General features: G+C 47.6%; 1 protein-coding gene across 3 annotated transcripts in view; it reads right to left on the bottom strand.

The window, feature by feature from the left end:
• The window catches only part of LOC118390942 (tubulin-specific chaperone cofactor E-like protein), a 71,288-nt gene that overhangs the window by 12,418 nt on the left and 43,623 nt on the right, over positions 1–15,247 (bottom strand). For all 3 annotated transcript variants that reach the window (XM_052457708.1, XM_052457707.1, XM_052457706.1), the window contains 9 exons: positions 9,993–10,603; positions 8,151–8,721; positions 7,207–7,877; positions 5,722–6,403; positions 4,615–4,814; positions 2,589–2,969; positions 2,125–2,286; positions 1,861–1,985; positions 1,277–1,557 (listed from right to left, as the gene is read on the bottom strand). In XM_052457708.1, coding sequence (XP_052313668.1) covers positions 1,277–1,557; positions 1,861–1,985; positions 2,125–2,286; positions 2,589–2,969; positions 4,615–4,814; positions 5,722–6,403; positions 7,207–7,877; positions 8,151–8,721; positions 9,993–10,603 — 3,684 coding nt within the window. The remainder of the gene's footprint in view (positions 1–1,276; positions 1,558–1,860; positions 1,986–2,124; positions 2,287–2,588; positions 2,970–4,614; positions 4,815–5,721; positions 6,404–7,206; positions 7,878–8,150; positions 8,722–9,992; positions 10,604–15,247) is intronic.

Below are 15,247 nucleotides of genomic sequence, written 5' to 3'. Positions count from 1 at the left end.
ATCTCAAATATAATGCTATATGTGCTATTTCATAGTTTTGATGTATTCACTATTATTCTACAATGTAGAAAATATAAAAAATAAAGAAAAACCCTTGAGTGAGTAGGTGTTCTAAAACTTTTGACCGGCAGTGTATGTGTGGTCAATTGAATTGTTTTTAATGCATTTCTGTAATGTTTCTGATTTTATAGCGATTTTGGAAACCTTTATTAATGGGTTATTATTGGTTACTACATGATTACATATGTGTTATTTCATAGTTTTGATGTCTTCACTATTATTCTACAATGTAGAACATTTTACATATAAAGAAAAACCCTTGAATGAGTAGGTGTGTCCACTGTGTAAACTTCATAATAAATAAATGTGACTGGTCAATTGTGTGCGTTATCCAACCACAGGAGCCCACTCTCAATGTTTAAAATACACCAGAGAGCATCATTTTGCCACAGAGGATCAATAGTTTATCAAAATATAACTGCAAAGGCACATACAGGTATCTGCCAAAATAGAGGGAACACCAACATAAAGTGTCTTAAAAGGCTGCAAGAACAGCTTCAATGAGCCTTGGCATAGATTCTACAAGTGGTCTTAAACCTTGCCAGGACAATGCACCCAACACCATAACATACTGTTTATCCCTTGTTTACTCAAGTGTTTCCTTTATTTCGGTAGTTACCGGTATGTCTACAATTAGGAAGGCAGCCGTTTGGGCAGCATGTGCACTAAATATACAGCTTCTTGCGTTGTGGCCATAAACATTTAATCCATAGAAGGGTTTTATAACCTCTTACCTTGGCAATTTGACTGTTAAACTCATGGGTACACTAGCAATGGATGCCAGTCCTCCTGACTTGAATGGGAGCTTTGACTGACTATGGTTGGTTGAGGCTGTCGGTATGCCTCTTTTGCAGATTTCAAAATACAATCGCGGGAAAAACGTACCGTTTGGAAAGCAAATGCCTACTGCTGGAGATACTCATCTCTGTACAACCAATAGATTTTATTTTTCTCAACACCCAATTTTTTGCTAATAGCAGAACAGTTTTTTCAAAGTAGCTCATCTTGAGATGGGCTATTGCCATGACGAGCGCATCGGCCATCCCCGTGAGAGCCTACTGTAGCATATATATATATATATATATATATATATATCTTTAACATGTTTTATCAATATTCACCCTTGTACCTCCCCTTGTAACCCCTTTCCAGAAACCCATTCTCTCCTGCCAGTGGCGCCATGCCCCCATGACCGTCCCCATGCCTGTGCCCTTACAACAATTCTCCTGGGCAATCCACTTGGTGGTGAGCGTGCCTAGGGATCGGCAGGCCTCGGCGTAGGCAGCCAGCGAGCCGCACACCTGGGCCTTGTGGTGGTTGTAGCAACCGTCCAGGTAGCAGGACTGGTAGAAGGGCCTGGGGTCCAGCAGGCCGTGGCAGGGCTGGAAGAAGCCCTTCATCTGGGTGAGCTTCTGGCACCCCTCCTCGCCCTGGAGGCCCAGCACAGCTGTGTTCTCACACGACTGGGCCAGCGCCATGTACTGGGTCTCATCACAGCTGGAGTGGAGGGTGAAGAGATGGGAGGTAGAGGTAGAGGTAGAGTTGGGCAGATCCATCCATGCTTTTGAATGCACCAATGATAAAATATGTTTCAACTAGCACCACTACATTCTCCATAAATCCTAGGACATTCTGGACGTTGCTGAATAACCAGCAAACACATTTTTTAATGGCTTGGAGGAAGCAACAACACCATAGGGTGTTTTTTTATATATATATTTTTTAATAGAACTGTCAATTTAACCACTAACTGTCCATCTCTCCCATGCCCCCCTTCCCCATGGCCCCTCTCCCCCTCACCTGTTCTGCATGCCATTGGTCTTCCAGCTCTGGGCCAGCTCCAGGGCGCTGATGGCCGGCTTCCCACGGGAGGTGATGTAGTCGTCAGTAGGGTCTCCATTGAAGTTGCCGCAAAGGCCGCACACCTCACAAATAATAATACATGCTATTTTATAGCTCTCCTAGTTATTTTCTAAAACGCAAAGATGCTTTACAATAACCAGGTAATGTTCTTCATAATGCTTACATAATGTTCTCCAACCATAAGGGAAAACAACAACAAACCTTGTTTTGCAACCGCTGGCCCATAGTGATGCTGAGCGTGTTGAAGCGGTTGTAGCGCACCTGGATGTCCAGGGGCGTGTCGATGACCAGGAAGCCCTCCGATGTGGAGACGCGCGTCATCAGGCCCGTGACAAAAGGCACCGACACAGGAGTGCCGTTCACCTGTTTGGGGAGAGGACAGGCTGTGAGATTAATGCACTCGTGGTTAGACTTTTTAAGTACACACACACACACAAATAATTGTATGATAGATGTAACTATACACATGACTCACCATCCAACCTCAAACTAATAAAAAACACCCACATTTCACATGTATTCTCTCCAAAATAAACAGATGATAGCGATGCAAAAATCAAATGCACCTGTTGACATCACCCCCACCCCAAATCATCTTCTTGCGGACCTCATCCATCCAACCATCTAACCACCCTTTAAATCTACCCTCAAGCCCTCCCCATCACCTTCACGGTGCTCCCGGAGATCAGGATATTCTCCTCGTTAATATAGAGGTATGCATGGGAGATGGTGGTGAGGTTGGGTGTGCTCCACTTGTCGAAGTTTGCGATGAGCTGAAAGGAGAGGTCAGGTAGCTTGTGGCAGTTGGTGGACAGCACGAAGGAGCAGGAGGCAGGCAGGCGGAGGGACGCCCCGTCAAAGGTCCTGAAGACACCGCCACCGGACGCCACGCAATGCTGCGAGCGCTGGGTGAAGCAGCCGCGCACGCCATGGCGCAGGGCGCACTCCTCCTCGGCCTTGCAGCGGCGCGGGTCACACTGGATGAGATTACGGCCGATGCACTGGCAGCGCTTGGTGCAATCACTGTTCCAGAACAGCTGTTTGGGCTGGAGGAGGGATAGCAAGCGGAAAGGGGAAAGGAAACAAACTTAATGAACTCATTTCACAATTCTACAGATTCTTCAGGGGGTGCTATAGCACCCTTAGCACCCGTACTTGCTGCGAATATGTTTCCTGGGAGGTTTTTATTAACACTCTGAGAATGGAAATGATAGGTTATTTGGAGGTTTTTGAATAACTTCCTTAAAACTTACACAATGTTTCAATAAGACTTTTAACAACACCGCTAGCTTATTTTGGGTAAACGTTTTTTTACTCCAAGCAGAGATAAGAGACATGGAAATTAATTTCCTTTCACATTAATTATGCAAACACATGTATTCAGTGAGATTCAACCCTATAATCTTAAATTCTCTATCCATTGAATTTGCCCACTTTGCCACCAGGATGGAGCTAGCATGCCATGTTTTTTTTACGAATACAAAGCTGCTAATTTTAGTCTATTTAAAACAGACCCCATTTCAAAGGATACAGCTCTCATTAAGATCAGGTGTGACCAAGTTGTGGACCCCTGAACACTTAACAAGATTTGTTTATGCTGAGAACGGAATTTATATGTTTTAATAACGCTCTAACAACGTTTTCTGAAAGTTACTAAAGTTCTTGTGGTTTTTATGTAAAGTTTACATTCTCGGAACAATTTGAGAACATGACTTTAAATAGAACCATGTGGAAACCTGTAGGAAACTTTATGCTTTATGAAATTCCCACAGAATAACGTTTTGTTAACGTGGAATAATTTATAATTATTTTTTATTTTACCCCCTTTTCTCCCCAATTTCATGGTATCCAATTGTTAGTAGTTACTATCTTGTCTCATCGCTACAACTCCTGTACGGGCCAGGGAGAGACGAAGGTCGAAAGCCATGCGTCCTCCGAAACACAACTCAACCAAGCCGCACTGCTTCTTAACACAGTGCGTATCCAACCCGGAAGCCAGTGCACCTGGCGACCTGGTTAGTGTGCACTGCACCCGGCCCGCCACAGGAGTCGCTAGTGCACGATGAGACAAGGATATCCCTACCGGCCAAACCCTCCCTAACCCGGACGACACTAGGCCAATTGTGGGTCGCCCCACGGACCTCCCGGTCGCGGCCGGCTGCGACAGAGCCTGGGCGCGAACCCAGAGTCTCTAGTGGCACAGCCCTAGACCACTGCGCCACCCGGGAGGTCCTTGGAAGATTTTGAGAACATTTCCAAAGTCAAACTATTCCCAATGTCAAAATGTGACCATGTTTGAACTTTTAGGAAACGTTCTGTTAATGTAATGAAAGTTTTTCTGTCAAGTTCCTTAAATGTGATGAGAATGTTTCAAAGCCATTGGCACCATCAGACCAACTCCTTGAATGGCCTAACTCCATGAAGTTTACACTTGTGTCTAAAAAACATTATTTACCTCAAAACATATTATTTTTACCATTAAGTGTGTGAACCTTACTGTATTTATACGCAGGACAGGGTTTTGTTTTTCAACAGAAAAAGTATAACATTAGCCGGAGTGCGTCTTTAAGTACTTTCTGTGTACTTTCTGTGTACTACTCACAAGCCATAATTGAACTCTTAAGCTTACTAGCTTGCCACGTGTATACGAATGTCTGTGGAGAGAGATTACTGTCTGTGTGACTGACTCACCTCATAGTACTTGCCGTCGTTGTAGCAGCCACAGTTCTGGGGCCGGACGCAACCCTTGCCATTGAGGACATATCCCTGGTCACACTGGCAGCCCTCCACACAGTCTTGGGTGCACTCCCTCTGGCCGCGGGCTGGGGCGCACTGCGGTTGGCACACTGACATGCAGCTAGAGTAGTGGCTGTTGGCTGGGCACGTCAGCACTGGGGAAGGAGAAAAATAAATATGTCTTTATATGGGTAAAGGAAATGTGAGTTGTGTCCAAAATGGCACCCTACTCCTTATGTAGTGCGCTAGGGAATATGATGCCTTTGATTGAGACACAGACATGACTATTACATGATTCATTTACCTGGCATTGGTTCTCTGGACAGATTACAGTTTGGGTGGTTATTTGGTTAGTTGGTTATTCATTTGACAGCGTACTGTATGTCATTGTATAGGACGGTAACATAAAGCTGCTGCTTTGAGATTCATCTCTCCTTTACTCATATGACTGAGAACTCTATGTAACCTTGGTGAAAGTATCCGTTGTTATTGTTGGGCACTAACTCCTGAGGGTATGGACATCTATTGAGTGAGAAAGGGGAGTGCAGAAAGTTTACATTTTGTAAGAACATGCTATTGTAAAGTCTCTTGTATCCCATGGAGAGGAGGAGGGCAATGGTTCTGGTTTCAGTCAACAGATAAGGTAGGACAGGCGTGAGTTGGGGAGGAGTGAGGAATTTTGGCTGAGGTCAGATGAGTCCAGGTCAGATGAAGTGAGAAAGAACAGGCACCACTAAAGTCCTGTCTAGCAAAAAGAGATGTATTGGTTGTCCCAGATGTTAAAAATGGCACCCTACTCCGTAGGCCGAAGGTATAAATATATGTGCTTGTGTAAACATGCTTTGTCTTTGCAGCTGTTTGACCCAGTGGTTGAATAAATTTGGTTTGAACTTTGACCAGTTGTCCGTTAGTTTTTCACTCTGTTTGTCAGAACCTAATAATATCTAATAGGCTATTACTACTGAGGAGTAGTCCCATGTAAGAAAAGCCTCCACCTGGGCTGGAAAGAATTAAACTCAACTCAATCTACTTGATTCATGCCTCAATTATTATTGTGCTCACCACAGGGTGTGTCAATCCTCCAGCCTAACACATGCAACCCCTGGGTCTGGCATGTGCTGGTGTAGATCTGCAGCCAGTTGCAAATGGTCGCCGAGGCACCCCGGTCCAGGCATGTGTCCTGCAGGCAGTTCTGGTAGAAGAACGCCGGCGCCACCTTGCTGTGGCAGCGCGCAAACACACCGCCGCGGTCCACGATCAACCCACACAGACGCACTGCCTCGGGCTCCACAAACAAGTGCAGCCCATCGCCCAGGTGGAATCGGATTCCCGTGTAACCCCCGCCATCAACATTGATTCCTCCTCCCTCACCATCTTGGGCCACGCCTTCCATGTAGGCGTCCACGACGAGTAAAGGGGCATCGGTGGCACCAAAGCCTCTCTCGACCAACCCACAACGTGGGCACGTGTCGCCGCAGCCCACCTGGCAGAATGTGTCTTTCTCAGCCCAGGCCATGCCCCAGTTGCTGGTGGTGAGTACGGGAGAGGAAAGTGGCATGCCCTGGCACAGGCCGCAGGTGGTGTTGTAGAGGCGTCGAGGCAGCGTGAGCAGGAGCAGGGTGTTCCAGTCGAAGGCAACCTTCAGGCCAAAGTCCGTCTCCAACACCAGCTGCATGCCGAAAGTGAAGATGTGGACCTTCCCCAGCCCCAGCTTCAAAGGCAGGTACAGACGTTCCTTATTCACCTGGGAGAGAGCATGGGAGAGTGAGTCATGACTGTTTGTGTGTGTGTGTGTGTGTGTGTGTGTGTGTGTGTGTGTGTGTGTGTGTGTGTGTGTGTGTGTGTGTGTGTGTGTGTGTGTGTGTGTGTGTGTGTGTGTGTGTGTGTGTGTGTGGTGTGTGTGGGGAGTGTTGTGTGTGTTATAACTAGCCAGTGTGAGTGTATAGGATTGAGTGTGTGTATTGTGGTTCTCCTCAGATCTTTGGGATGGTTTGTGAACCTTTTCCAAATGTCGCTCAGTTCAGCCGTTACCCTGAGCCCAATCCAGTCTGATAAAAGATGCCAATGGAAATAAGATCCGCCCTGAGCCAATCAAAGAGGAATTCACTCTTCACTCCGCCATTCTATCGGCTTGATTAACAAATAACTCTCCCTCACATGTCTGTGTGAGATTCACAACACATCAGTCACACTGGAAGGATGAATATGCATTGAAATGAAAAGTGTCAAGACATTGGAAGAACACATTTCTCCTGTCTTTTTTCAGTTGGATTCTCTGAAAAGCATTGGTAAGATTCTTGGCCTGTTACTTACCACATGTTTTTCTTCCTAATAAAGTCTAACAAGACTGACTGTGCCCCAGGCTTTTCACCCTACTGAGTGGAACCGAGCCAAGACAAACCAAATTTTACTGAGCTGGCCTAGTTACGCATCCACCATAGTTTCTGGAATCGTGCTAAAAAAGGACAATGGGAAATGAAAATATCTGAGCCAATACAGTTTAATTCAGGACGGAAAGGTAGTGTGAAAAGTGTATAATACACTCACCGTGATGGTGTGTTTATAGCTCCGAGACACCTCAATCTCATAGCCGTAGACTTCCAAGATGAACCCCCTCACCCAGATGGCTTGCCCCGTGTCCCTCTCCTCGTTCCGGGCTGACAGCTTGAAGCGAGGGAGGTCGGCGCTGGTGCTCGTCTTGGGTCGGGTGGCGGTGCTCTGGTCCATATCCTCCTCTCCCGTCACTCCGCTGTTGCACCTCGTTGTAGCCAGGATCAAGGTACAGCTACTCTGCAGCTCGAAGGGCACACCTCCGAATGGCAGGAAGTGGCTGTAACCAGCGGCAATGCACAGCGCTTCGGTGTGCGGCTGGCAGAAGTAGAGGCCCTCAAGGCCCTCCTGGCAGTAATCGCCCTCCTGGCACGGTGTCAGTGTGCAGTAGACGCGGTTGTCCGAGCCATTGCAGTAGCAGCGCTCCTGGCACTCCCAGTCATTCCAGAAGATCTGGTTGGTGGCCAGCTGCCGGCCCCCAGAGCTGATGCAGCCGCAGTCGCTGCGCGCCACGCACTGGCCGTTGTGGAGTGCAAAGCCCTCCCTGCACTGGCAGCCCTCCTGACAGGGCAATGGGCACAGCTCGGCGAGCTCGTCCAGGCCGGCGCAGGTCAGCGGGCAAGCGCTGGTGCACTCATCGTAGTAACTGTTCTCCGGACAGGGCAAGGCTGCGGGAAGGAGAGAGAGGGGTGGGCGGAGAGAGATGAGAGTGGGGTAAAAGACAAATAGAGAGAGATAGAGGGATCGTAACAGAAAGTAAAAGAGTGAGAAAAAAGGAGAGGGACATAGAGAGAGGTCGGGACAGAGATAGAAACAGAAACAGAAACAAGAGAAAGGGCTATTCAGAATTAGCAGAGCCAAGGTTTAGTTAATAAAGGAAAAATACACAATCAGTCCATCACTGAACATCACTCCAAGGTGGTGGCGAGGGATTAACTCACGGCAATTGGTAGCACTCCTCCAGGCAGCAAGGCCCACCTGGGCATCCTGACAGGCCGAGGCATACGCCTGCAGCGAAGAGCAGAGCACCGAGCGGTTTCCCTCCCGCATGCACATGTTGTACAGGCAGTTCCGGAAGAACGGCGAGGGGTTGACGGCACCGTGGCACGCCAGGAAGGAGCTGTTCCCCGGGTCGTTGATGTTGCCACACATCCACGGGCTCTGGTAGAGCCGCAGGTCAGTGCACATGCGGTACAGGTCGTCGCAATCGCCATTGCACGTCAGGTCGTCAGCGATGGCCCGCCAGCCCTCAGTGAAGAGTTCGAGGGATTCGGCCAGCCGGCCGTTAGGCAGACGGAGATCGTCGCTGGCGTTTCCGTTGAAGAGACCGCACAGGCCGCAGGTGGCGTTGTAAAAGAGGGTAGAGAGAGAGATGTTGAGGAGGCCCTGACGGGTGTAGCGGACTAGGACCAATCCGCTGGACTCCACCACGGTAGCGTTGCCAGGTGCGCGGTAGATCATTAGGGTCTCCAGTGGGTGGACATAAGGCAGGAGTACCAGCTCACCGTTCAGCTGGGATTTAGACACATCATAACATTATGTCATAGTAGCAGCAACATTCAGTCACTGTAATGTACAGTAGTGCAGTGATATATCTGTTACGTAGTTACCCATTTTCAAATCAGTAAGGCTGGTCCGAATGGATCTTTTCATTCATCTAGTAAACTCATAATTCACATCGCTTCCTATCTCACTCATCAGCATAGCAGGTATTTATATGACAGGGGTTATAATGATACCTTGTCAGCATGGCAAGTATTTATAGTATAGTGTCTTAACGTTAGCTCATTAGCATAGCGTCACGTCTCTTCCTCCTTTTCTATTAGCAAGCGTGTGGAATATCATTCACCTATTAACTTCAGCCTATGAGCACGGGACACTAAGGCAATTCCACCACTGTTGCTAACCTACTCACTCGTGCAATAATCACTATCTTTCTTTCAACCAATGGGCATGAATCTAGGGGAGTATTTATATGTCAACTCAAACCTTGTTTTGCAGCAACAGTCGTCCAATGACCTATGTCCCCACAACCACCAGCATAATAACCTTAAGACCCATCATTGGAACTCCTTTCCCGCGGCAACCTGTCATCAGCATCTTGCTCTGGGGAGCATTCCTTGGAGACAAAGCCTACACCAAACTATTCAATAAAATTCCTTACTATATTATCTCTGTTGTCATTCAGTTAAGCCTGTATTCAATTGAACTACATATTCCAGCCAAATGACTTTGAGAAAGGTATTCATCTCATGATGACAGACTTTCAGGGCCAGTTTCCCAGACACATATTTAGCCTACTCCTGGTGTAGAAATATAATGCTAAATGAAGTTTCTCCACTGAAAGTGATTCTTAGTCCAGAAGTAAAGTTGCCTTGGGTCCAGTGGAGGCTGCGGAAGGGGGACTGCTCATGATAATGGCTGTAACGGAGCGAATGGAATGGCATACAATAAAACAGAAACCATGTGTTTGATACTATTCCACTTATTCTACTACATCCATTACCATGAGCCCGTCCTCCCCAATAAGGTGCCACCAACCTCCTGTGCCTGGGTCTGGAAAACCTACCCACAATGTAGCACAATATCAATGCTCAGATAATCTTTACACATACTTTTGTATATTTATTTGTCTGGAGACTCATGCATTTTCTCTCAATCGGACTGTGGTAGCACCAAAATAGCCTGGTCCCCATACGGTATATTTGTAATGACAATGAACAAACACAGAGAAAAGTTGGCTAAAGCACAAACAGACTGGAGCACCAGGCTATAATACTGACCTTCACTGTGTCAAAGTCCGATCCACCCATCTGGGCCTCCAGGTTGGCCACCCTGACCACCACGGGCCGCATCCAGTATGGACCCTTGTTTACCAGCCGCCGGCCCATCTTTACTTCCACAGCAGACACGTTGGCCGGCATTGGCCCACACGACCTCAGCAGGTAGTAGGAGCTGTCGTCCGGAAAGGGCATGGAGGTCCCGTCGAAAGAGGCCGTCACAACATTCTGGCCCAGAGAACACACCCCCTCCCTGCGGGGGTAACAGCCCAACAGGCCAAACTCTGTCGCACACACCTCGCCTTCTCTACATGAATCGCTGAAGCAGGAGACTTCGCCGTTGGGCCCACAGACGCAGCGAAGGGTGCACTCTCCACCCTCGCCGGCAGGGCCCGCCCAGAAAGTGTCGTTGAGAGGGTAGTAGAGGCCCTCACGCTCGCAGCCGCAGTCCTGGTACCGGACGCAACGGTTGCCACTCAGCACGTATCCCGGGTCGCACTGGCAGCCCTCTGTGCAAGGGTGGGTGCAGTACAGGTGGGAGGTGAGGTCCGAGCATGAGGCGGCGCAGGCACTGGTGCACACCTGGTAGTGGCTGGACTCAGGGCATTTCAGGGCTGGCAGCCAATCAAAGGAGAAATAGGATGTTACTGTATTTAACAAATCATATTAACCTAAGATTGTTATGCTGTTATGTGCTACATGATTACATGATTACATAAGTTACATTAGGATATTAACCACATCTAAGGGACAGATCGACATTTACTGGGGGGAGTGGTGGTCAAAAATAGGGGAGGGTTGTCAAACTGCTGCAACTGACAGTTGAACTTGAGGTGAGGAAGACTGTTTCAGGCCTACCAGAGTAACTAATATCTAACAATATAGTGTTTATCTTTATACAAAATATAAGGATAGAACATTTACAAATGACCCTCCTTCTGTACGTCTATATCTGTGTAGTAGACGCAGTAACCATCTGACATAAAGAAATCATCTGACATGCTCAAATCTCTGACAGCTAAACCGTGAGGTGGACAATTATTGTTTTAGTACAGTAGCCTAAAACCCCTTCAAAAAATAGACTATAAAGTGTTGTATATGCTACACATCGGAACACAAGGAATAGTGTATTTGTAATTTGTTATAGGCTGTTATTAAGGACACGTAAATGTGTCTCATTTGGCCTACATCCCTCGTTTATTGATGGTGCTGGCTGCGCCAGGTTGAATTTGAATGCATATGGATGCCCATTAAATTTCTCAAATGTTCGGTAAATTAAAATCTTCCCTGTTATGTTGTCCGGTGCCAAATTACCCTAAAGGAAACTCTGAAATGGCATTATGTTTTTATGAAGATTTTAGAATATTCGCATGAAAATCTGTCGCCAATTGGATGGAAGCCTACCTATAGACATGCTGAAAACTCTGGCAAGTTTGCTAGTCCAGTGTCACTTTGATTATTGTAACGAATGTCGTCGGGAGAAGGAGAAGAGCACCAAGGTGCAGCGTGGTAAGTACAGTTCTGCAAGGTGCAATACACAAAACAGAAAACAACTACCCACAAAACCCATGTGGGCAAGAGCTACCTAAGTATGGTTCTCAATCAGAGACAATGACAGACAGCTGTCCCTGATTGAGAACCATACCCGGGCAAAAACAACAACATACAAAAACATAGAAAAAAGAACATAGAATGCCCACCCTAGTCACACCCTGACCTTACCAAAATAGAGAATAAAAAGCCTCTCTATGGCCAGGGCGTGACAATTATGCCTGCACATCATGGTTCACCAGCAGCCCCAAACATCTAAAGAATAAGCTACCAGCCAAACAAAGTTGTAAGAATTGTACTTAAAATCATCCCTCATACTCATCTGAAGTTTGAGCATTTATTGATCTCTATATCTATGTAATTATATATTAATTGTGTAAAAAATAAGTCCCACAATCAAAAGTTTGGACATACCTACCCATTCAAGCGTTTTTCTTTCTTTGTACTATTTTCTACATAATATGTGGAATTTCTTTCCTTCTTTATCCGTTTGAGCCAATCAGTTGTGTTTTGACAAGGTATTGATGGTATACAGAAGATAGCCCTATTTGTTAAAAGACCAAGTCCATATTATGGCAAGAACAGCTCAAATAAGCAAAGAGAAATGACAGTCCATCATTACTTTAGGACATGGAGGTCAGTCAAAACAGAACATTTCAAGAACTTTGAAAGTTTCTTCAAGTGCAGTCGCAAAAACCATCGAGCGCGGTTGATGAAACTGGCTCTCATGAGGACTGCCACAGAAAAGACCCAGAGTTACCTCTGCTGCAGAGGATAAGATCATTAGAGTTACCAGCCTCAGATATCGGCAATTAACTGCACCTCAGATAACAGCCCAAATAAATGCTTCACAGAGTTCAAGTAACAGACACATCTCAACATCAACTGTTCAGAGGAGACTGTGTGAATCAGGCTTTCATGTTCGAATTGCTGCAAAGAAACCACTACTAAAGGACACCAACAATAAGAAGAGACTTGTTTGGGAAAGAAACACGAGCAATGAACATTAGACCGGTGAAGAACTGTCCTTTGGTCTGATGAGTCCAAATCCTTTGGGTTCCAACTGTTGTGTCTTTGTGAGACGCAGAGTAGGTGAACAGAAGATCTCCGCATGTGTGGTTCCCACTGTGAAGCATAGAGGAGGAGGTACTTCGCTGGTGACACTGTCAGTGATTTATTTAGAATTCAAGGCACGCTTAACCAAATTGGCTACCACAGCATTTTGCAGTGATACGCCTTCCCATCTGGTTTGCGCTTAGTGGGACTATCATTTGTTTTTCAACAGGACAATGACCCAACACACCTCCAGGCTGTGTAAGGGCTATTTGACCAAGACGGAGAGAAATGAAGTGCTCCATCAGATGACCTGGCCTTCATAATCACCTGCAGAGTGAAGGAAAAGCAGACAACAAGTGCTTAGCATATGTGGGATCTCCTTCAAGACTGTTGGAAAAGCATTCCAGGTGACTACATCATAAAGTTGCTCAAGAGAATGCCAAGAGTGTGCAAAGCTGTCATCAAGGAAAAGGTTGGCTACTTTGAAGAATGATTTGTTTAACACATGTTGGTTACCACATGATTCCATATGTGTTATTTCACTATTTCACTCTTCACTATTATTCTACAATATATAAAATAGCCAAAATAAAGAAAACTCTTGAATGAGTAGGTGTGGCCTAAAACGTTTGACTGAACTATACGTATGTCAGATCTCCCCAAGGACACGTCCTGTAGTGGACCATCTACCACCGGCCTAAGGAGAGACACATGAAACGAGGGTTTAATACAATAGTAAGACGGGAGCTGTAACCTATAACACACCTCGTTAATTCTCCTCAGGACTTTAAATGGCCCCACAAACCGCGGACCCAGCTTCCGGCAGGGCAAGCGGAGAGGCAGGTTTCGGGTCGAGAGCCAGACCCGGTCCCCCGGTGCGAACACGGGGGCCTCACTACGGTGGCGGTCAGCTCTCACCTTCTGTCGCCCACCTGCCCGTTTAAGGGATTCCTGGACGGCTCTCCAGGTCTCCTTTGAGCGCTGCACCCAATCCTCCACCGCAGGAGCCTCGGTCTGACTCTGATGCCACGGTACCAGGACCGGCTGATAGCCCAACACGCACTGAAACGGCGACAGGTCCGTGGAGGAGTGGTGAAGTGAATTCTGGGCCATCTCGCCCCATGGGACGAACCTCGCCCACTCTCCAGGCCGGTCCTGGCAATACGACCTCAGAAACCTGCCCACATCCTGGTTCACCCTCTCCACCTGCCCATTGCTATCGGCGTGAAAACCAGAGGTCATGCTGATCGAACCCCCAGACGCTCCATGAACGCCTTCCAAACCCGGGAAGTGAACTGGGGACCCCGATCAGAAACTATATCCTCAGGCACCCCGTAGTGCCGGAAGACGTGTGTAAACAGGGCCTTCGCAGTCTGCAGGGCCGTAGGGAGACCGGGCAAAGGGAGGAGACGGCAGGACTTAGAGAACCAATCCACAACGACCAGGATCGTAGTGTTCCCCTGTGATGGAGGAAGATCGGTAAGAAAGTCCAGTCAGGTGTGACCAAGGCCGCTGTGGAAAGGAGAGGGGCTGTAACTTCCCTCTAGGCAGGTGTCTAGGAGCCTCTCAAACCCAAAATGACCAGAGGAGGGTAGCGTGTGGGCCCACCTGATAAATCTATCACGAACACCAAGCGGGACTTACCTCCGACCCGCTGGACACTGAGGTGGAGGAGGTCCTAACCGAGACGCCGCTCGATGTCCGCTTCCACCTCCCATAACACCGGTGCCACCAGACAAGCGGCCGGAAGTATGGGAGTGGGATTGATGGGATGCTCCTCGGTATCATAGAGAGGGGACAGTGCGTCGGCCTTCGCGTTACGGGAACTTGGTCAGTAAGAGATAATGAAGCGAAATCTGATTAAAAAAAACATCGCCCACCTTGCCTGACGAGGATTCAGTCTCCTCGCCGCCCGGATGTACTCTAGATTACGGTGGTCAGTCCAGATGAGAAAAGAGTGTTTCGCCCCCTAAAGCCAATGTCTCCACACCTTCAGAGCTTTTACCACAGCCAGCAACTCCCGATCCCCCACATCATAGTTTCGCGCTTCCTCGAAAAGAAAGCGCAGGGGCAAAGCTTTGTGGGCGTGCCCGAGCGCTGTGACAGCCACCTGCCCAAATCCCCAGATAAACCTCCGGTAGTAATTGGCAAACCCTAAAAACCGCTGCTCCTCCTTTACCGTGGTCGGAGTCGGCCAATTACGCACGGCCGCAATGCGGTCACACTCCATCACCACCCCAGATGTAGAAATGCGATACCACAGGAAAGAGATGGCTTGTTTGGAGAACACACATTTCTCAGCCTTGAAGTACAGGTCATGCTCCAACAGTCGCCCAAGTACCTTGCGCACCAGAGACACATGCTCGGCGCGTGTGGCGAAATAGATCAGTATGTCATTGATGTAAACCACTACACCCTGCCCGTGCAGGTGCCTGAGAATCTCGTCAACAAAGGATTGGAAAATGGCTGGAGCATTTTTCAACCCATACGGCATGACAAGGTACTCATGGTCCTAAATGTGGTTTTCCACTAATCTCCATCCCGGATTCGCACCAAGTTATACGTGCTCCTAAGATCCAGTTTTGTGAAGAGGCGTGCTCCGTGGAATGACTCCACCACCATGGCGATGAGAGGTAACGGGTAACTGAACC

Source organism: Oncorhynchus keta, chromosome 12 (genome assembly GCF_023373465.1).
Source record: "Oncorhynchus keta strain PuntledgeMale-10-30-2019 chromosome 12, Oket_V2, whole genome shotgun sequence".
Classification (NCBI taxonomy): domain Eukaryota; kingdom Metazoa; phylum Chordata; class Actinopteri; order Salmoniformes; family Salmonidae; genus Oncorhynchus; species Oncorhynchus keta.
This window is presented reverse-complemented; position numbering and strand designations above follow the sequence as displayed.